Source organism: Schistocerca cancellata, chromosome 8 (assembly GCF_023864275.1).
Source record: "Schistocerca cancellata isolate TAMUIC-IGC-003103 chromosome 8, iqSchCanc2.1, whole genome shotgun sequence".
NCBI classification, from domain to species: domain Eukaryota; kingdom Metazoa; phylum Arthropoda; class Insecta; order Orthoptera; family Acrididae; genus Schistocerca; species Schistocerca cancellata.
Window position 1 is genome coordinate 596,580,996 of NC_064633.1, and position 23,659 is coordinate 596,604,654.

General features: G+C 46.9%; 1 protein-coding gene across 1 annotated transcript in view; it reads right to left on the minus strand.

The window, feature by feature from the left end:
* LOC126095056 (probable cytochrome P450 6a13) overlaps positions 1–23,659 on the minus strand; it is a 77,965-nt gene that overhangs the window by 18,900 nt on the left and 35,406 nt on the right. The window contains exon 4 of the mRNA XM_049909740.1: positions 21,641–21,862. Within this exon, the coding sequence (XP_049765697.1) occupies positions 21,641–21,862 (222 nt within the window). The remainder of the gene's footprint in view (positions 1–21,640; positions 21,863–23,659) is intronic.

Genomic DNA, 23,659 nt, shown 5'->3' on the forward strand with positions numbered 1-23,659 from the left:
TTGTTCAGAATCATTTAATTCAAGTTCAAAGTTAAATCTCTTATTTCTAAATTGCGTAGATTCAAGTAGCTTTAGAAATGATTGTTGAGGTAGTCCAAGACTAACCGTATTTTACTTAATTTCGATGTGCTTCAGAAAGAAAGCTCACTATTAACTTCAGTCACTAAATTAACTTTCGATTTTTCGGTTTTATTAATTCTTTTGCTAAATTAAGTCAGGGTGTAGCGAAATTTATTACTTCTGACAAACTTTCAGTTTTCACACTACACGTGTCAACCTTCAGTTGCCACGCTTCTAGTGCTAATTATATGTGTAATAACCTTTCTTTTTCAGTTACTATAGTAATTGTCCTTAGGACTGGCGACCGTGATTTCCCCCAAATCTCAAATACCTAATTACCGCTAGTTAATTGTTAACGTAATGGCTGCACATTTACTTTCTTTATTAACTTTACCCCTTTTCAAAATTAATTTCCACCAGTTTCATTAGCACATTTCCGTTCATCTAGATGTAACCCTTTCCTCCCTCTTTACCGACAGGTTAACTTCGGTGACGATTGCTTTTCCAAAACTCCCATTAGGTACATGCGGTTTCATTTTTCACTGTCATTAAGGTCGGAAAGTGAGGGGGAGGTTACACCTTCTCGAGGCCCGGAATCTCTCCCTCCTCCTCCGTCAACACTTCCCTGGTGCCCCCATCTCTCTCCTTACTCCTAGATGGGATTCTGTTCTCATCTCCTCCCCCAGCCCAACCCTCCATACTGACATCCTCTCCCGCCTCCCCATCACCCGTTTTGGCCCCAACACCTCCCTCACCCCTGCTCCTTCTCCATCTCCTACCCACCAACCCCAACCCCCGCGTCGCCCGCCAACCCTCACCGCCGTGACCACTCGGCTCAGTCCGTCGATCACGGAGGAGGAGGTGTTGGCGGAGCTCAAGGCGCATCCCATGCTGGAGGTGCGGGCGGTCCGGTGCATTTTCAACTCGGCCTGCCCCACCCGCTTTTTGTGGGTTTTCTCCGAGGACGCCCCCTCCATTGACCATCTCCTGAAGGAAGATGCCCACCTCTTCAACCAGCGCTACAAGGTCGACCCCTCCCGTTCCCCTCCTCAATCCCTGCGCTGCCAGAGGTGTCTGCGCTATAACGCACACCCAACAGCTGAGTGCTGTGAGGCCCCCTCCTGCCCGCATTGTAGGCAAGCGCACTTCCTCCGGCAGTGCCCTAACCTTCAATCCCCTCCCTCCGGCAATACCTGCAATCTCCCCCATCCCACCTACTCCCAAAAGTGTAAAGCCCGACCCCCTCCGACCACTCCTGAACTCACCGTACCTATCCGTCCTCTGGACGCCCCCACCCCTCTTGGCAATTCCCTTCGTCCCCCTCCCCCCACCGCTGAGGACATTATCAGGTTCCTCACCATCGTCCTTCAGAATATTCATCCCTTTCAGCGCCCCCACATCCTCCAACAGCTCTCCCTGGCCGCCCGTTCCATTTTCCACCTCAAAATGTACGCCACCTACTCCCACAACCACGCCCATTTCACTTTCTCCCATCTTGACACCCTCGTCTACATCCCTGTCATGGTGCGACAGCAACGTATCCTCTTCAACAATATCCGCTCCCTTCCCGCCAACAAGAACCTCTTCCTGCACACCCTTGCCACCCACCGCGTGGATGCCTTCCTCCTCAATGAAACCTTCCTCCAACCCCACCACTCCATCCACACCACACCCTATCTCCTCCACTGCTCCGATAATCCTCTCCCAATTGCGTGTGGCGGAGTTGCCATAGGTCACCACCGCCAGATCCTCGTTCGGCTCAAACATCTCCTTCCCGACCCCACCGAACACCTGATCCTTAGTCTCTTCTTCCCCGACCTTACCATTACCTGCGCCACCATCTATGTCCGCCCCAACGCCCCTATTCCTTCCGACTTCCTCTCCCACATCGACCGTACCTCCTACGTGATCGCCGCCGACCTCAACATCCATAGTCGTTCCGCTGCTCAGTTACGGCGGTGGCATCGGTTCCTCTCCTCCCTTCAAGGCGACCTCATCCCCATCCCCCAGCCCACCCGTCCCGAATCCAACTCCACGCCTGATGTTATCCTCTCCTCCCCCAACCTCCTTGGCCGCATAACGGTGGATGTCCTGGAGCCTATTGGTAGCGACCATCTCCCTGTCCTCCTCACCATTTCAGACGGTCGTCGCCCCCGTCCCAACCCTCGTAATGACCCTCCCCCTAAGTACGTCCATGACTATTCCTGTGCAAACTGGAATGACTACCGGGATACCCTTTCCACCCAGGTCGATAGCCACCCCTTCACCTACCACCACCCTGACGATGTCACCCATGCCGCCTCCTTTCTCCAGCAGACCTTGTCTGAGGCCGTGGAGGCCCACGTCCCTACTGTCGCCGTCCACCCCCACCGTCCTACCTTACCCCCACAGGCCATCCTCCTCCTCCGTGAATCCCGCCGTCTCTACCGTGCCTTCCTCCACACACATGACCCGGACACACTACGACGCCACCGGCAACTCCAGCGAGACATTCGTAATTTGCTCGCGGCAAAGAAACGCCGGGTCTGGCGACAGACATGCACCCATTTAAATGCTACCCTCCCAATCAACTCGTCCAAGTTCTGGTCGGCCTTCCATCGCCTTACCGGAACTAAACCCTCCCCCTATTATCCTCTTCTCCATGAAGATCACCCTTTCCCTGACACCCTTAGTAAGGCCAATCACTTTGCCTCCTACCTCTCCGATGTATTTTCCATCCCCGATGATCCCCAGTTCGATTACTCCCTCTTCCCGGATATCCGCTATTGAACCGACACCTCTGTCCCTCCCCTCGCTCCTGGTTTCCAGTACTTGGACAACATTGCACACACGGAACTCAATGCCCCCATAACTACACAGGATCTCATTGATACACTCCGTACAAAACGCAACACCACTCCTGGTCACGATCGTGTCACCTACCGTCACCTTCGTAAGCTCCTGTCTCTTTCCTCTCCACCCTGGCCAGGCTCTACAATGTAGTTCTGTCCACCGGTTACTACTCCGACCTGTGGAAAACCTCCTGTATCCTCATGTTCCTTAAACCTGGCAAACCGCCGTCCGCCATCTCCTCCTACCGTCCCATCAGCCATACCTCGGTCTTCAGCAAGGTCCTGGAATCTATCCTCACCCGACGCATCCACCAGCATCTAAGCCAGCACCGCCTACTTCCCGTTACCCAGTGTGGTTTTCGGCCGTCCTTCTCTTCCGACGACCTTCTCTTTCACCTCACTCATCTCCTTTCTGAACAGCTTAATTCCCGTCGCTCCGCAATCTTCCTCTCCCTGGACCTCGAACGTGCTTATGACCGCGTATGGCATTCCGGTCTCCTCTTCAAGCTCCAAACCTTCGCCCTTTCCATTAACTACGTCCGTCTGATCGGCTACTTTCTCTCCCGCCGTCCTTCCTATGTCACCATCCATAACACAGATTCCTACACCTTTCTCCCCTCCGCCGGTGTGCCCCAAGGCTCCGTCCTCTCCCCCCTTCTGTAACTTTTGTACACGGCGGACATGCCGCCGCCGTCAGCCCCTATCCACCTTCTCCAGTTTGCCGATGACACTGCCTTCCTTGCCCTTGCCCCCACCCTACAGCGCTCCCAACACCTTCTCCAATCCCATCTTGACCGGTTCACCGCTTGGTGCAACCAGTGGCTGCTCAAGGTCAATCCCTCCAAATCCCAGGTGATCATTGTAGGCAAAACCACCCCTTCCTTCCGCCTCTTTGATTTCTATGTCACCATCTATGGCTGTCCTATCGCCCTCACTCCCACCCTTAAGTACCTTGGCGTCACCCTTGACCGTCGCCTCTCCTGGACTCCCCACATCCAGACAATCCAAGCCAAGGCATGCTCCCGACTCAGTCTCCTCAAGCTCCTCTCCGGCCGTACGTGGGGTCTGGACCCCTCCACCATTCTCCACACCTATAAATCCCTCATCTGCCCTATCCTTTGTTATGCCCATCCGGCTTGGATCTTCGCCCCCCTACTTTTTACAAATCCCTCCAAATCCTTAAACGCCATGCTCTCCGCCTCGCCTATCGCATCCGTCTCCCGTACCCTACGTGGCTCCTGTACGATCTCATCCCCTTCCCCCACCTCCTCCTTTTCCTTGAAAGGATACGGATCCTGTACACCTCCCATAAACACGATCCTCCTCACCCACTCGTCTCCCCGATCCTCTCCGACCCCCGCCCACTGCTGCGCCTGTATTCCCACGTCCCACCCGGTCTCCATCTCTCCACCCTCCTTACCCTCTCCCAAGGTGGCTTCCACCAGCTCCCTCTCCCTGATGATGCCCTTCTCCCCTCCATCTACCCCTCCTACCAACTTTGATCCTCCCTCCCTCTTCCGTTTTTTTTGCTCCTTTGGGCACCCTCCCACCCTTCTCTCCCTCTTCCCTCCCTCCTCCAATTCTCCCCACTCCTCCCTTGGGCTTCCCTCCCCTGTCCCTCTCCTCCTCCCCCCTTCTCCTCAGCCATTGGCATCCTTGTTCTCCCCTCTCCCCCACCTCACCCTTCTTCCCCTCTTGGCAGGTCCCCGGACTCGCACACGCTAAGTGGACATTCGCGCGCCGGAGATCATCGCCATCAGTGTCTCGTGTGTGCCGTCATGTTTAGTGTTCAGTGTTCCCGTCACACTCCATCGTTCACCTGTGCCGTCGCCATCTTCAGTGTTAGTGCGTCGTGACAACAGTTTGTAGTGTGGATTATGGTCGAGTGTGAACGGCTCCGTGTTTGTCTTTATGTGTCTACTGTTTTATTACCCACCGTTAGGTCACATCTGTGTATTCTTTCTGTTCTTTATTTATCTACTCTATGGCTGAAGAGCGGCGTAACATGCTGCTGCAGCCTGCCTGTTTGTATAGGTTTGAAAATAACAATAAAGAAAAAAAAAGAAAAGGGAGAGAGAGAATTAGATGCGCCAGCAGTCGCAGTATGTTGACGTTACCTGAAAAGCTGTATTATCAGAATGGGGAATGTGCTAGGTCAGCGTTACGATCCTATCGCCATACGAAGGGGATTCGAACAGGTAAAGGTCCGTTGACAAATGCAGCTGTGGCGAGAATGATTTCGTAGTTCGAAGCCACGGGTTGTTTAGACGATAGACCTCGTAGTGGCCGACCGAACACAAGGCGTAATGCTGCTGAGACAGTTCAGGAAGAAATAGAGACTGTAGCGGGTCGTCTGTGCACGGGGAAGTCAGCGCTCGTGCAGTCGCACGTCGCACCGGCATTCCATACACTAATGTTTGGTTGGCACTTAGGCGTACCCTCCGATGCTATCCGTACAAAATCCATCATCATCGTGAACTGTTACCTGGCGATTTAGTGAAGCGCAGGGCATTTGCGGTGTGGGCGTTTCAAATGATGGCGGAATATGACGATTGTTTGAGTAACGTGTTGTGGACCAACGAAGCTCATTTCACGCTTTGAGGGTCTGTCAACGCCCACAACTGCAGAATTTCGGCTACCGAAAATCCTAGAACTGTCGTGGAAACTCCATTGCACGACGAGAAAGTCACGGTATGGGTTAGATTTACCACATCCACGGTTATCGGGCCTTTTTTCGTCGAGGAAATGCGTGATTCTGGTGTTGTAACTGCTACCGTGACGGGTGAGAGGTACGCCGATATGTTAGAGAATCGTGTCATCCCCAGCCTGGCTGATAAACACCTGCTGGAAGGTACGATGTTTATGCAGGATGGTGCTCCACCCCATATTGCTAGACGCCTGAAAGATCTCTTGCGCGCGTCGTTTGGTGATGATCGTGTGCTCGCTCAGCTACTACTTTCGTCATGCTTGGCCTGCCAGGTCCCCAGACCTCAGTCCGTGCGATTATTGGCTTTGGGGTTACCTGAAGTCGCAAGTGTATCGTGATCGACCGACATCTCAAGGGATGCTGAAAGACAGCATCCGACCTCAATGCCTCACCGTAACTCCGAACCTGCTTTACAGTGCTGTTCACAACATTATTCCTTGACTACAGCTGTTGTTGAGGAATGATGGTGGACATATTGGACATTTCCTGTAAAGAACATCATATTTGCTTTGTCTTACTTTGTTATGCTAATTATTTCTATTCTGAGCAGATGAAGCGCCATCTGTCAGGCATTTTTTGAACTTTTGTATTTTTTGGTTCTTATAAAACCCCATGTCATTCCAAGCATGTGTATCAATTTGTACCTCTCTTTTTATTTTCATTATTCCGTGATTTATTCAAATTTATACTGACTTTTTTATCACCCGGTACATACATATAAAGGGTGTTCGGAAATTCCCGCTACGAACTTCTAGTACTTGCACAGGGGAGTGAGTATATAGTATTTTGAATAGAAACTCATCTCCCACAACGTACCGTTTCCCGTCTACGACGGTTTCAGTGCAGATGTGTAAAGCGTCCACGTCTGTTGAGGGAAAGAGATAAGTCTGAGTTGCTGGTCCTTGTATGCAGCAGGGCAGACAGGATGACATGTACTACGTCAGACGGTTTCCTGTTGTCACGTAAAGTCTGTCCTGCTGATGCAGAGATAGAGGAAGCTCTGCTGGCACGAGTTCTGGCCGCTGCACTAGAAATTGAAAAGACGCCATGTGGAATGGAGAGTGCGTGCCAGAACATGCTTCGTAGTCATACTGTCTGTAACAACGTTGGCGCATCCTGCATCGAGCCCATGTTGCAATGCGTCAGTACTGTTCTGTAAGTATAGTATGCTGTGTTCGTTTTTTTGTTTTGGAATATTGTAGACAGTTACTGTTTAAGTGTTAATATAAACAAATTTGCTTTAGTAATAAACCGATGTTTCGTTGCGTTTCCTTTCTAATTGTTACCTAATATATGCACTGCATCACACCTAGATCAGTTCTTCAAACAGAAGCTGATGAGCTCAACATTTGAATTCAGAAAGTCATAGAACTGTACGTTTCCAGACATTGATTCCTATTCAACATATTATTTACTCACTCCCCTCTAGAAGCATCACCACCTAGTCCTACAAGTCCGGGAAATTTGAATCTGGAAGTTTCGAACATCTTGTGTATATATATCCATACTGTGGATTTACAATCCCCTGTGCAGGTAAGATATTACGAACTGCACGGTGAATGCATTAATGTACCCAAGATAGACACAGATCCAATACGTACCACATTAGTACAAGTTTATATACCAACTAGCTCCGTAGAACATGAAGAGATTTAAGAAATATGTGATGAGATAGAGGAAATTTTTCAGCTAGTTGAACGAGACGAAAATTTAATAGCGATGGATACTGGAATTCGATAGCAGGAAAAGGAGGAAAAGGAAAAATAGTAGGTGAATATGGCCTGGGCTAAAGGAATGAAATATGAAGCTTCCTGGTAGAATTTTCCACAAAGCCTCAATTTAATCATCACTAACACGTAGTTTAAGATCTATGAAAGAAGGTTGTGTACGTGGAAGAGACTCAGGAACACTGGAACGTTTCAGATTGATAATATAATGGTAAGACAGATATTTCGGAACAAGATTTTAAATTCTGAAACATTTCAAGCTTCAGATGATGACTCTAACCACAATTTATTGGCTATGAACTGTAGATTAAACTAAAAAAATTGCAGACACGTAAGAAATTAAGGATATGGGGCCTGGATAGTGTGAAAGAATCGGAGGTTATTGTGAGTTTCAGAGGAAGGTGGGTAGCTTTCAGAGATGAAATAAAGAAAGCAAAAGAGAATGAAATAGGTAAAAAGACAAGGCTAAATATAAATCCGTGGATAACATAGAAGATGCTGAATTTAATTCATGAAAGGAGAGAATACAGAAAGTCAGGAAATGAAGCAGATGTAAGGGAATACAAACACCTGAAAAATGAGACCGACAGGAAGTGCAAAACGGCTAACCAAGAATGGATCGATTGATAATACAAATTCTGAGACATTAAGGCATCACCAATTCAGTAGTGAAGGAAAGTGTGATAGAGGGAGACCATGTGGTGAATACAGTAAGCAGATTAAGAAGGCTGTAAGTTGTAGTGTTTATTCGGTGTTAAAGAGACTTGCACAGGATAGAATATGATAAAGACCCGCATCAAACCAGTCTTCGGAGTGACGGGTTCAACAACATCAAACTAATGTCTACCAGAAAACTTTAATAAATTTTCACATCTGACTTTAGGGCTCGATTCAGAATGTTAGTTAGCGAATCATAGACTACATTGAAATAATTTTTTACTGTAACTCCACGATCGCTTGCAAATGTCAAATATTTGTGTTATTGGTACTATTGTGTAATTTAGGCCCCGAAATATTTCGAAGAACATTAGGAATTATTTATAATGCAAAATAATCTTATCTCCAAACGAATTTAAATATGCAGTCTGGTAGATAACGAAAGTCTTGATCTGAGTACTCCGAGAGGGATATAATTTATGTTGTTAAAACTGCCAGGTAGCAACAGTTATTGTTGCTACACGTCAGTTGGTGAAATTCACACAGTAAAATGTATTGAATAATGCTATGTGCTGACGTCAACGTACTTTTTATTCGATGACAAATATTTTGAACAGACTGACGGAGTGGCTATGGGGAGCCCATCGTCCCCAATAGTCGTCAATATTTGTATGGAGGATTTTGAGGACATGGCGCTGAAGACGGCCCGTTTCTGGAGGTAAGTCGACGATATGTTTATGGTGTGGCCTCATGGGGGACAAGCTCTTGACCGCCTCATAGATCATTTTAATTCCCTGCATCCTAGGATCAAGTTTACCATGGAGGTGGAAAGTGATGGAAAGGTTCCGTTTCTGGATGTTCTGGTGTACAGAAAGGATGATGGGACACTGGGATACAGTGTTTAGCGAAAGCCTACGCACACGGACCGTTACCTGCATGCTTCTAGCTGTCAGCCATCGTTCCAGCCTACGGAGGTCCTGCAGACGTTGATGAGAAGAGCTTATGCCATTTTAGATGGAGAAAGCTTGGCACAAGAATTGGACCATGTTAAGGTTGTGTTCAAGCAGAATTGCTATACAGATAAACAGATACGTCGTGCTTTCCAGTTTGGACGTTCACCTGAACCACCAGAAGATACCTACAAAGCGGTGTCTTTTCTACATTTTGCTGGAAGCATTTACTCGAAGATAGGAAGAATTCGTAAAATATAACATATCAAAAGTATTTTTCGTCCGCCAGGCACGATTAGAGCGTTTCTTGGCTCTGTTAAGGATGGCTTGGGTTTGAGGAAGCCTGGTGTGTACAAGATCCCTTGCCACAGTGGGAAGGCTTGTCTTGGTCAGACAATCCGGTCCGTTCAGGACTGATGTGTTGAGCACCAGCGGCACACACGGTTGCTTCAGCCTGAGAAATCTGCAGTGGCGTAACACTGTCTCGCCGAGGGACATAGAATGCTGTATGACGAGACACAAATGGTTGCCCCTGCATCTCGCTATTGGGACTGTGTTTTAAAAGAATCCATAGAGATTCGTTTATCTGATTATCTTATTTATTAATAAGATAATCAGATAAACGAATCTCTATGGAGTCTTATCTTTTAAGTAAGACTTGGAACCTGGTGTTATCAGACATTAAAAACAACGGTCTGTGTTTCGATCGTCGAAATAATTTTTAATTTTTGATAGCGATATCTCGATTACGCCGGTATGTTTACTTGCGCTAGAGGGCAGTTACGGCAACTCGCGTACGCTTTGTGGGCCTTCTGCGGCCCCTATACAGGGTGTTAGAAAAAGGTACGGCCAAACTTTCAGGAAACATTCCTCACACACAAATAAAGAAAAGATGTTATGTGGACGTGTGTCCGGAAACGCTTACTTTCCATGTTAGAGCTCATTTTATTACTTCTCCTCAAATCACATTAATCATGGAATGGAAACACACGGCAACAGAACGTACCAGCGTGACTTCAAACACTTTGTTACAGGAAATGTTCAAAATGTCCTCCGTTAGCTAGGGTACATGCATCCACCCTCGGTCGCATGGAATCTCTGATGCGCTGATGCAGCCCTGGAGAATGGCGTATTGTATCACAGCCGTCCACAATACGAGCACGAAGAGTCTCTATATTTAGTACCGGGGTTGCGTAGACAAGAGCTTTCAAATGCCCTCATAAATGAAGGTCAAGAGGGTTGAGGTTTGGAGAGCGTGGAGGCCATGGAATTGGTCCGCCTCTATCAATCCATCGGTCACCGAATCTGTTGTTGAGAAGCGTACGAACACTTGGACTGAAATGTGCAGGAGTTCCATCGTGCATGAACCACATGTTGTGTCGTACTTGTAAAGACACATATTCTAGCAGCACAGGTAGAGTATCCCGTATGAACTCATGATAACGTGCTCCATTGAGCGTGGGTGGAAGAACATGGGGCCCAATCAAGACATCACCAACAATCCCTGCCGAAACGTTCACAGAAAATCTGTGTTGATGACGTGATTGCACAAATGCGTGCGGATTCTCGTCAGCCCAAACATGTTGATTGTGAAAGTTTACAATTTGATCACGTTGGAATGAAGCCTCATCCGTAAACAGAACATTTGCACTGAAATGGGGATTGACACATTGTTGCATGAACCATTCGCAGAAGTGTACTCGTGGAGGCCAATCAGCTGCTGATAGTGCCTGCACACGCTGTACATGGTACGGAAACAACTGGTGCTCCGGTAGCACTCTCCATACAGTGACGTGGTCAACGTTATCTTGTACAGCAGCAACGTCTCTGACGCTGACATTAGGGTCATCGTCAACTGCACGAAGAATTGCCTCGTCCATTGCAGGTGACCTCGTCGTTCTAGGTCTTCCCCAGTCGCGAGTCATAGGCTGGAATGTTCCGTGCTCCCTAAGACGCCGATCAATTGCTTCGAACGTCTTCCTGTCGGGACACCTTCATTCTGGAAATCTGTCTCGATACAAACGTACCGCGCTACGGCTATTACCCCGTGCTAATCCATACATGAAATGGGCATCTGCCAACTCCTCATTTGTAAACATTTCACTGACTGCAAAACCACGTTCGTGATGAACACTAATCTGTTGATGCTACGTACCGATGTGCTTGATGCTAATACTGTAGAGCAATGAGTCGCATGTCAACACAAGCACCGAAGTCAACAGTACCTTCCTTCAATTGGGCCAACTGGCGGTGGATCGAGGAAGTACAGTACATACTGACGAAACTGAAATGAGCCCTCACATGGAAAGTAAGCGTTTCAAGACACATGTCCACATAACATCTTTTGTTTATTTGTGTGTGAGGAATGTTTCCTGAAAGTTTGGCCGTACCTTCTTCTAACACCCTGTATAGGGGCCGCCGCTTGCGCTGTCAGTTCCGGCGACTTCGTGTACAAGCGCTCTCACCTGAAGATGGCGGCCAGTTGGACCGCGGAAATATTGTGCGAAGATGACGTTATGATCCGGCTGCACACCCGAGAAAAATATTAGCAATTATTACTCCGGGAAAGCCTTCGTAATCACACGTTATAAACACGCTTAACACCGCATACTATGGAACGACAAATTACTGGAAAATGTGGTGCAATTTTCGTATTGTGCATTCACAATCCTCGGCATACGATATGGACGCCCTAGGAGCAGAACACCTGCAGTTCGCTGACCCAGCGTCACCCCACAGCATCGCCGCCGACTGCCGGTCACCGCGCTGACCGCTTACAGCAACCAGGGCCACTCCGGCACTCGCAGGACGTGACTTCAGCACCCGGCCCACCACCGCAGAACCACTCTAGTGTGGAGAAATACTGGCCGTTTGGCCGAGCAGATCATCAGAATCAGCAAGTCAGCAAGTATTGACCTCGGCTGTTAGGTCGCTACCGCTTCGGCGCGTAATGGGACCAGGGTCGCATTGAGCCTCCCCCCCTCCCCCTCTGCCCTCCTCCCCTCACCATAGCAGCCACCGGGCCATTGGACGCCCGCGACGTGTAGGCCAGCACATCCGGCAACTTGAAGGCCGTGCCAATACGGATCGGCTAATCTGCGACTCTACGATATCAGTCATTCCTGCGACTGATACTTTTCGGTAACTGCGATTCTTAGCTGCGATTTGTCACAATTAGGGCACGCTGTTAACGAATTCATAGCTTCTATCCCTTCGCACGCCATCTATGCTAATTCCGCGATATCTACGACTTACGTGCTTTTCTGCGAATTACGTGTTTTCTGCGAATTCTGTGACTTGCACGACTTCTGCAAATTTTGCTATTTCTGCAATTTATCACAATCGATGTTACACAGTCATTCGTCGCAGGTAAGAAATGAACTACGGCAGTTCAACCAAGAAATATGTTCTCGGCTCTAAAGCCGATTACTTGCCATGGCCTAAGGTTAACGTTTCAGTAACCCTTCTGACCAAAACTTACGTGAGATGATATTGTTAATATTTGCCATTTTTCTTTCTCAGTTATTATATGGTACACGAAAGTTGCGCTTGTCCACAGAGAAAATTCCACTTCAACACAACAGTCAGTAGTAAGTATGTCTTACATTTGTCCTTGCTTTGAGTTTCAATTTTGTATTAGTGGAACAAGTGTTGGAATTATTAATGACGCGATGTTGAGAATTACAAGGTAAATTGCCACGTAGTAAAGTAAGAGTTCATGTTTAGAGCCGGCCGGTGTGCCCGTGCGGTTCTAGGCGCTACAGTCTCGAACCGAGGAATGTGTGTGATGTCCTTAGGTTAGTTATGTTTAATTAGTTCTAAGTTGTAGGTGACTGATGACCTCAGAAGTTGACTCGCATAGTGCTCAGAGCCATTTCAACCATTTTTCATGTTTAGAATACCAATTGTAACGACGCTGTTATGTTCATATTTATGCTAAAATACATTTTCAGTCGCTAAACACAGTGATAATCCAAAATATGATTCACAGCATAACTGGTGAAGTTGCCACACCGTCTTTAGACCATCTACGTCAGAAATGAGTGTAGTTTCTGAATTTACGAATGCACTTAGTAGTTTATGCCAATAGCGAAACCTGTCCGCTCAATTGCTTTCATCAACGGAAATATTTGCAGTTCAAAAAATGGTTCAAATGGCTCTAAGCACTATGGGACTTAACATCTGGCCGGCCGGAGTGGCCGAGCGGTTAAAGGCGCTACAGTCTGGAGCCGCACGACCGCTACGGTCGCAGGTTCGAATCCTGCCTCGGGAATGGATGTGTGTGATGTCCTTAGGTTAGTTAGGTTTAAGTAGTTCTAAGTTCTAGGGGACTTATGACCACAGCAGTTGAGTCCCATAGTGCTTAGAGCCATTTGAACCATTTGAACTTAACATCTGAGTTCATCAGTCCCACAGATTTAGAACTACTTAAACCTAACTAACCTAAGGACATCACACACATCCATGCCCGAAGCGGGATTCGAACCTGCGACTGTAGCAGCAGCGCGGTTCCCGACTGAAGCGCCTAGAATCGCTACGCCACAGCGGCCGGCAGTTGTACAATGTGAATTACATTGCCAATAATTGGTAACAGTGGAAACTTCTAATAATGCTCGTGATGTTCTAGTTGCAGTTCACACTTCGGTTCCTGGCAGCTCTTTTTCTCCATCCCCTTCTAGAGAAGACAATCCTGAAGATTTTAGACAAGTCTTGAAGAACTTGCGGTTTAAGAGAGCCATATTTTATATCATAGATCTGCAGAATGAATATTCGAACAACGTGTCATTCAAGTCTTTACGTGATTTTAAACGGATGATAAATAAAGTGAAGTACACTGTGAGTGCATAACGAAAATTCCATTCTCCCCTTGTTTTGGCCGTTTCATAGTCTAAAATTTCTGCCCTGTAGTCACTGATAAAGGCTTGCTACAGTGTCATACTGATCCCTCCCACCCTGAAATGTTGGTTGCGATGACAGACTTATCACTTCCCAAAATATGGAAAGCAAAGAGCTTGCAGTAGAAGAGATTTGCTTTACAGTCTCGAAGGTGAAACATTGCTCGTAGCTCTTAAGGTATGCCTATGTTTGCTGCGACTCTTTTGCCTGTAGTATCGCGTACTTTCAACGCCATTAATTATGATACATCCCATATATATATATATATATATATATATATATATATATATATATATATGGTAGTCCATTGCTAGTGACTGGGCCAAATATCTCACGAAATAAGCATCCAACGAAAGAACTACAAAGAACGAAACTCGTCTAGCTTGAAGGGGGAAAGCAGAGGGCGCTGTGTTTGCGGCGCTAGATGGCGCTGCCATAGGTCAAACGAATATCAACTGCGTTTTTTCTAAATAGGAACCCCCATTTTTATTACATATTCGTGTAGTACGTAAAGAATATGTGAATGTTTTAGTTGGACCACTTTTTTCGCTTTTTCGTTGTAGCAAGATCTCTTCACGACATTTCAGTCTTCTAACTTTCTACAGCGAGTGCAAAAATATTTGTTTGGCGCTCACTTCAATACAGAGGATTGATCATCATTATAAAAGAAGAGGAATTACAACTGATGCTGGTTGCTCCTCTCCTCTCCCATCTCCGCCCCCTGCCACGTCTTCACCGTTGTTCCCCCCTACCCTCCATCTCTGCACCCTATATCTCCTTTCCCAAGGTGGCTTCCATCTACTTCCCCTCCCGGACGATGCCCTCTCTCCCTCCATTTATCCCTCCTATCAACTGATCCTCACTCCCCCTCCTCTCCTCTGTCCTTTCCCTGGGCTCCCTTTTCCTCCCTTCCATCCTCTTTTCTCCCCACTAAACCTCTCCCTACCTCCCTTCTCCCCCCTCCGAGTCCTTTTGTTTTCCCCTCCTCTGCCTACCCCACCCCCTGTCGCGTCTGCCCAGCGCCCCGCACCCCTCTTATGGGTCCTCATCCTCCATCAGCTCCTTTCCCGGCTCCCCCCCCCTTTTTTATTTTCCCATCATCTGTCCAGTTTCCCCCCACCTGCTCTCGGCTGTGGTATGTTCCATTTGCCAACTTTTTAGTGCAGTGTTCCAGTGACTGTTCAGTGTTGTTCGTCTTTCTCGTGTTGCGAACAGAAAGCATGCCGTCGCTGGGTGTGAATTTTATGTCTTTTGCGAACAGAAACCAGACTGTCGCGCGTGTTTTTTTAATTGTCTGTCTATTGTTTTACCTGTCTGCTTTGTATGTATTTTCTTAGCGTCATCATCCCTCTGTTCTTTGTTTTAAGTTCCACGATTTCTTTTCGCCATGTTACTCTTTAAGTCTCCGATTGTATCGCCTGTTTTTATTATTTATTCTCTTCATCTTTCTAACAAAGTCTGTAGGCTGAAGAGCGGCATACTAAGCTGCTGCCAGCCCGCGCCCTTTGGGGGGAATTGAAATTTAATAAAGGAAAAAAAAACTGACGCGGATTTGTTCAACTGCTCGCTTTCTCCCCGCGCTGTTGTACTTTGAAACTATCGAGAAATAGTGAGAAAGTGGTGCGACGAAGTCTCTGCCAGCCACTTAAGTGGGGGTTACGGAGAAACCATACAAATGTAAATGGAGAACGGCATCAAACTTGTGAAAGGACTAACTTAAAAGAAAGTTATCTCCTATCCGTCTACAGCATGTCGTTTTGAATCGTTTCCTCAACCATCGAGCGATTGTGCCGTTTCTCGTAACACGAGTCGACGCGAGGGGTAGTTTGTACACGTGTGAAGAATTGCTGTTTTCATATTACCAAGGTAAACATGTATGAACTAAATCACAGTTTACTTTTAGTTTAATCAAACAACGATAAAATAAACTTTCTTTGTATGAGATAAATCACTGTTAAACACTCGAGCCTGTGCGACTATGTATAAAGTGCGCCAATCACCTAGACCGATACAGTGTGGTTTTACAATTGCGAAACCGTACCCATTCATTCATTATCGCTTCCACTGACACAACGATAAGTTGTGTTTTCATGCGTCTACGTGAGCTGCAGTAAGCCATACAAATTGTAAATACGGGTGTACGTACGTACCCTGTGTCTATGTATATATGTATGTATTTCGACATTTCCTTCTAAACCACTGAAACGATTTCAAGCAAACTTTGTACACATATCAGTTACAGGCTGGAAGAAACCAATGGGAGGGTTAAGAGCCACCCAACTATCAAAGGAATGGAGGTGAAAAAGCAATGTAGCCCACGAAGCGAAAATACCTATAACTTAGGCATCTACTATTTGAGAATGGGTGCAAAAAAAAAAATGTTCAAATGTGTGTGAAATCCTATGGGACTTAGGTGCTAAGGTCATCAGTCCCTAAGCCTACACACTACTTAACCTAAATTATCCTAAGGACAAACACACACACACACCCATGCCCGAGGGAGGACACGAACCTCTGCCAGGACCAGCCGCACAGTCCATGACTGTAGCGCTTGAGACCGCTCGGCTAATTCCGCGCAGCAGAATGGATGCACTTAGAGATTTACATCCCCCCAAATTTACACTTAATTTCAAAATCTGCGAAACATTTTCTTGAGGATCACTCGCACAAAATGATGAAAGGAGGACAGTTCGTCGGTTTCTACATTTAAGCTGTTCATACAGTGAAACTTTCAGATGATGTATTACTTTTTATTTATTACTTCTTTACGATTAATTCTATTCGTGACACATTTTTCAGACAGTATTCACATATGCCACTGAATCTATCAGAAAAATTATATCGTTGTACGACACTTAGTTCAGGAGATACAACTTTATAAACGCTGAATTCGTGAAAAACTACCGCATTATGCAAGACGTTTAAATTTACTTCCTCGCTGCTACTAACTCTATTCCCAACACTTTTTACCTTCAGTATCCACACTACTCGCTGAATGTACCTACAAATGCATGTCACTGTACGACACATATTTCAGGAGATATGACATCATGTCGTGAGATGCGAGAGAAAACTGCCACATTGTGCATGTCGTTTTAATTTATTACTTCTTTGCTGCTAAATCTATTCGCGAGACATTTCGTAGACAACAGGCAAGTATACCATTGGATTCGCCTGGAAAATTATACCTTTTTACATCACATAGTTCGAGAGATACGATGTCAAGGACATTAAGCTGCGTGAAAATGAACCTGCTGGTCGAAATTCGCTAGGCATACGAGTGAAATATGTGCAGAAATACGCATCTAATGTGTTAAATACGTATGTGTGAAATATAGTTGACACGTGAGTGTGCGAGCAACGCAATAGGTAAGAAGCTCATCCTCAGCCCCTGGAACGATTTAAATCAAATTTGTTTCACATATTCGTTACGATCTGCAAGGAAATACTGCCGCCGTAAGAACCAACAGACTACTATTGGGTTGAGTGTGATAAGGTGCAGAGAGAAGGGAGGGGGAGGATGTGGACAGACAGCAAGGCTGAAGGAGATGACAAGCACAGATAGGAGAAGGAATAGGAGGAGGAGGAGGAGGAGGAGGAGGAAGAGACGGGCGGAGATAGGGCAGGGATAAATGTACAGAGAGAGGAGAGAGGTTGACATGGGCAGAGAAAGGAAAGGGTTGGAGATGAACAGGGAGAGTTGGAGGAGGAGATAGAGAGAGAGGGAAGGAGTAGATGGAGTAACAGAAAATTGGAATAAAGAAATACCCGGACAACGTCGGCTCTCTCAACTAGTATGAAATAAGGAGATAGTGTGAAACCTTCGTACACAATGTACGCCACGCGCCCTGCCGTATTCCTTCACTTTTATTTCGTTACTTTTTAAGAGCAGCAAAATATAACGCCTAACGAGCGGGTTCTTGTCACTGTGTGCAGGACGAGATGAAAACTGACCGGTAACGAGTTCGCACATGTCCGAAAGAACAGACACTATTGATGACCTGCGGCCGTCTAGAACGAAATTAGAATTACATATTAATACCTTCAGCTGCTGACGGGTGTTGATATATATCAACGGGAACAGGTGAAAAAGTGTGCCCCGACCAAGATTCGAACCCGGGATCTCCTGCTTACATGGCAGACGCTCTATCCATTTTTTTTTTTCAGTTTGTTCGGTATTGTTCGTTGCGTTTGTTCTGCGTGGACGTCACAAGACATCCACTCACGTTGATCGTTGATTCCTTTACTCAGATTTTTATTACAGAGTGCGAGCAGCCCTCTGACCGAACACGCTGAGCCACCGTGCCGGCAGGGACGGAGATGAACAGGGAATCCATCTGAGCCACCGAGAGCGCAGAGGATAGTGTCACTGCAGCGACTATCTCCCACATGCCTCCCGCGACACCCACGTTCTCACCATTTATGTCCACACACTACATTCTTGGTGCCCCTACCCAACACACTCATTACTCGTGGAAGACATTCTTACCAAATTCCGTAAGAGTTCGGGTAATATGTGTGCATAAGCACAGAAGAGAATGTCTTCCACGAGTAATGACTGCGTTGGGTAGTGACGCTACGAATGTAGTCTGTGGACATATAAGGTGAGAATGTGGCTCTCGCGGGAGGCGTGCCAGAGATAAATCCCTGCAGTCGCGCTATCCTCTGTGCCCTCGGTAGCTCCCATGGACAGAGCGTCTGTCATGTAAGCAGGAGATCCCGGGTTCGAGTCCCGGTCGGGGCACACATTTTCACATGTCCCGTTGATATACATCAACGCCCGTCAGCAGCTGAAGGTGTTAATATATAATTGTAATTTCGTTCTAGATAGCTGCAGTTCATCAATAGTCCGAAAGAACAGACACAATTTCCACATAGGTAACGAGATTCTTTGGCTATTAAAAGAGTATCCAGGGTGTAACGCCATACCAGACATCGAAAATGATAACGACTCTGTGGAAGAAGTGGAACTTATCAAACAAACTGACCGCGTTCTGTTGGTGATGTGTGATGAGCAGGCCGGCCGGAGTAGCCGTGCGGTTCTAGGCGCTGCAGTCTGGAGCCGAGCGAACTCTACGGTCGCAGGTTCGAATCCTGCCTTGGGAATGTATGTGTGTGATGTCCTCAGGTTAGTTAGGTTTAATTAGTTCTAAGTTCTAGGCGACTGATGACCTCAGAAGTTAAGTCGCATAGCGCTCAGAGCCATTTGAACAATTTTTTGTGGTGAGCAGTAGATTTCTGTTGCTTTTACGTTGTATTCGTTTTTACTGCAACAGCAGAGGACAAGAAAGAACAGCAAGTGATATATTCGCTGAATTAAAGCAGAACTAGATGAAATTATGGTGAACTGTAACGACACTTACCGTGTATGCAAATTTGTAATAGTAGAAGAACGGTGGTACGCTCTCCGTGGTAGCTGCTTTTTTGCTTAGTATATCCCGAACAAACTGGCGAATGATGGCTTAAAGAGTTTGGATTTAGTTGCGGCTAAAACATTCTTCACAAGTAACATTCAAGTGTATTGCGGGAATTGTGGGAAACAACCTACAGGACCATACGATGCTTCTCGTTCTCATTGTGATGTTGTAGGACGGTTTTGCTACTGACGTAGACTGGTCAGGGAGAAACTTATCGACAGATAACTGGTACACCAGCGATTCCTTAGTTACCTTCTAGTTTTTAAAAAAAGAAAAAAAACTAGTAGCATGCTTCGGTACAGCGAGAGAAAACAAAAGCGAGGTTCCACAAGAATGAGATTTTCACTCTGCAGCGGAGTGTGCGCTGATATGAAACCTCCTGGCAGATTAAAACTGTGTGCCCGACCGAGACTCGAACTCGGGACCTTGGCCTTTCGCGGGCAAGTGCTCTACCATCTGAGCTACCGAAGCACGACTCACGCTCGGTACTTTCAGCTTTACTTCTGCCAGTACCTCGTCTCCTACCTTCCAAACTTTACAGAAGTTCTCCTGCGAACCATGCAGAACTAGCACTCCTGAAAGAGTACACTCGGTGGCTCAGATGGTAGAGCACTTGCCCGCTAAAGGCAAAGGTCCCGAGTTCGAAGCTCGGTCGGGCACACAGTTTTAATCTGCCAGGAAGTTTCGTTCCACGAGAAGTTTTGCCAGAGAGAGTGGGACTGTCCGTTGTTTCGTTTGTACGGAAAAAAGGCAGTTTTACTACTTTCAACTATGCACGGCTTACCGTTGACGAAGCTACGATTCAGCCAGAGATATTTTTGTGTTAGAAGGTAACAAAAGAAGGAATCGACGCAGTCGATCAGCTGGGAAGTGCGTGTTCCGTTCAAAAAATGGTTCAAATGGCTCTGAGCACTATGGGAGTTATAATCGGAGGTCATCAGTCCCATAGAACTTAGAGCTACTTAAACCTAACTAACCTAAGGACATCACACACATCCATGCCCGAGGCAGGATTCGAACCTGCAACCGTAGCGGTCACGCGGTTCCAGACTGAAGCGCCTAGAACCGCACGGCCACACCGGCCGGCCACGTATTCCGTCACGCGGGTGACAAGAAGATGGTCATTGGTTGTATTCTGTGTTCTACTGGATATAGCAGGAATCAGTACCCGAACCATTTTTCATGCAAATGAGGTAAAACAAATTAAGAGTCGAAGGATTTTCTTCAAAGACTTGGCGTTTTCCCTTCTGAAGCCTCAGCTAGTAGAAAGACTTAACGTTCCTTCATCTCCTGCCGACGCAGCTCCTTTCTTCAAGAAATACAAAGAAAGGTGACTTGAAAGAACTGAGGGGCTCGTTACCAAGGGAAGAGGACAGCTTGGGACATGTTGATGAACAAAATACACCTCTAATACCATTAGGTGTAGCTCATGTCATAGTTTCTATCGAAAGGACAAGTGAAAACAACGCATATTTCTCAGAAGTGTCAAGTAGTCCTCGAAAATGGGAAAAACAATTATCTGAACAGCTCCTAAGACATTTGTGGTAAGTGATACTGCGTATGACCACCTGATAACTGGAACTGTCTTTGTTTCCTCCTTTCTTTCACTGGGTCATGTCCCGCACTGACACACGGTCGGCATTGTTAGCAACGGATTTGGCAAGGTTAGGATGAAGGGGCGGCCGGATACCCTTCCTGCCGCCACCCCGTACCCGTGGGATGGAACTTGTGTACCCCAGCTGTCTGCGTCTAGTGTAAGTCATGGAATAGTGTAAATTTGTTCAGATGTCGGCGAGTCGTGTAACTGAGGCGGAACGTGGGGACCAGCCCGGTATTCACCTAATGGGACGTGGAAAACCGCCTAAAAACCACATCCAAGCTGGCCGGCAGACCCTCCTTCGTCGTTAATCCGCCGGGCGGATTCGATCCGTGGCCGGCCCGCCTACCCGAGTCCAAGAAGCAGCGCGTTATAACTGGAACTGTCTGTGTCACATTTTATATTGTGATGAAAACGTGTTGAGTAGTAAGTACTTCAGAAAAGTGTTGGGCTAGACTGATATAAGTCAGCCGTGGCAACAAACTGACATAACGGGAGCTTATTCAGTTACTGTTTAACTGAACCCCCTCATTCCCGCTGAAAATTTTGTGTTCACGTGTGTGAATGTGAACCTCTCGGTTCTTCAGCAGCCTACTGGTGCCGAGATAACGCGCTGCTTCGACGAGTGTCGATACGCATCATCTTCTGACAAAGCCCAGCACCTCAACTCCGCCGACCGGATGGAAAAATCGAGAAATTTTCGTCGTTGTGTCCATACGCCTCGCGTTCAGAGGCGTAATTTTTCATTTCCCACAGGTACCGGTGGTTCAAGAATTTGTTGAGGAAGAGCAACCTCACCTGCGACCACCATGTCCAGATAGGTCATCTCCTGTACGGCATCGTACGTCACCTCCCCGCCGTGTCTACTGAGCACGCTGTCGACTTCAGACCTGAGCCGGTCCTGCACGTCTGGGTTGACTGCCAACTCGTGGATGCAGAAACTCATTGTCGTGGACGACGTCTCGAAGCCGGCCACGAAGAAAACGAAGCACTGCGCGGCGAACAGGTCGTCTGTGAAGGCTGCAACAAGGTAGACCAACGTTAGTCTGGTAGAGCTCTACAGTGTGCTCAGTCATTTGCTCTCAGACAATAAACCGAAGCAGTGAGAACCATAAGGGCCCAAAACACAGCGACAAAGTTTTGAGAAAAATCAGTGTTTGTGAAAAATAAATTTACAGACAAACCATCAGTCTCTCAGGTCTGAATTATCTTTTAATAAAGTCTCAACATTCTATACTTCCTATCAAAAATTAATTTACCCATTTTATGTTCAGATATATTAAGTACACTTCTGGCAATTAAAATTGCTACGCCACGAAGATGACGTGCTACAGACGCAACATTTAACCGACAGCAAGAAGATGCTGTGATATGCAAATGATTAGCTTTGCAGAGCATTCACACTAGGTTGACGCCGGTGGCGACACCTACAACGTGTTGACATGAGGAAAGTTTCCAACCGACTTCTCACACACAAACAGCAGTTGACTGGCGGTGCCTGGTGAAACGTTGTTGCGATGCCTCGTGTAAGGAGAAGAAATGCGTACCATCACGTTTCCGACTCTGATAAAGGTCGGATTGTAGCCTATCGCGATTGCCATTTACCTTATCGCGACACTGCTGCGTTGGTCGAGCTCCAATGACTGTTAGCAGAATATGGAATCGGTGGTTTCAGGAGGGCAATACGGAACGCCGTGGTGGATCCCAACGGCCTCGTATCGCTAACAGGCGAGATGACAGGCATCTTATCCGCATGGCTGTAACGGATCGTGCAGCCACGTCTCAATCCCTGAGTCAACAGATGGGGACGTTTGCAACACAACAACCATCTGCACGAACAGTTCGACGACGTATGCTGCAGCATGGACTTTCAGCTCGGAGACCATGGCTGCGGTTACCCTTCATGCTGCATCACAGACAGGAGCGCCTGCGACAGTGTACTCAACGACGAATCTGGGTGCACAAATGGCAAAACGTCATTTTTTCGGATGAATCCATGTTCTGTTTACAGCATCATGATGGTCGCATCCGTTTTTGGCGACATCGTGGTGAACGCACATTGGAAGCGTGTATTCGTCATCGCCTTCCTGGCGTATCACCCGGCGTGATGGTATGGGATGTCATTGGGTACACGTCTCGGTCACCCCTAGTTCGCATTGACCGCACTTTGAACAGTGGACGTTACATTTCATATGTGTTACGACCCGTTGCTCTACCCTTCATTCGATCCCTGCGAAACCCTACATTTCAGCAGGATAATGCACGAACGCATGTTGGAGGTCCTGTACGGGCGTTTCTGGATACAGAAAATGTTCGACTGCTGCCCTGGCCAGCACATTCTCCAGATTTCTTACCAATTAAAAACGTCTGGTCAATGGTGGCCGAGCAACTGGCTCGTCACAATACGCCAGTCACTACTGTTAATGAACTGTGGTATCGTGTTGAAGCTCCATAGGCAGTTGTACCTGTACACGTCAACCAAGGTCTGCTTGACTCAGTACCCAGGTGTATCAAGGCCGTTATTACGGACAGAGTTGGTTGTTCTGGGTACTGATTTCTCAGGATCTAGGCACCCAAATTTCCTGAAAATGTAATCATATATCATTTCTAGTATAATATATTTGTCCAATGAATACCCGTTTATCATCTGCATTTCTTCTTGGTGTAGCAATTTTAATGGCCAGTAGTGTAGTATTCAAGATTATATTTATTTTTAATGTTAATTCACAAAATTTCCCTATAATGGCTACTTGGAATACTGCTGTTAAGTTCGCAGTTAGTATGGAACTAGAATCAGAACATAAGGGACGGATACTA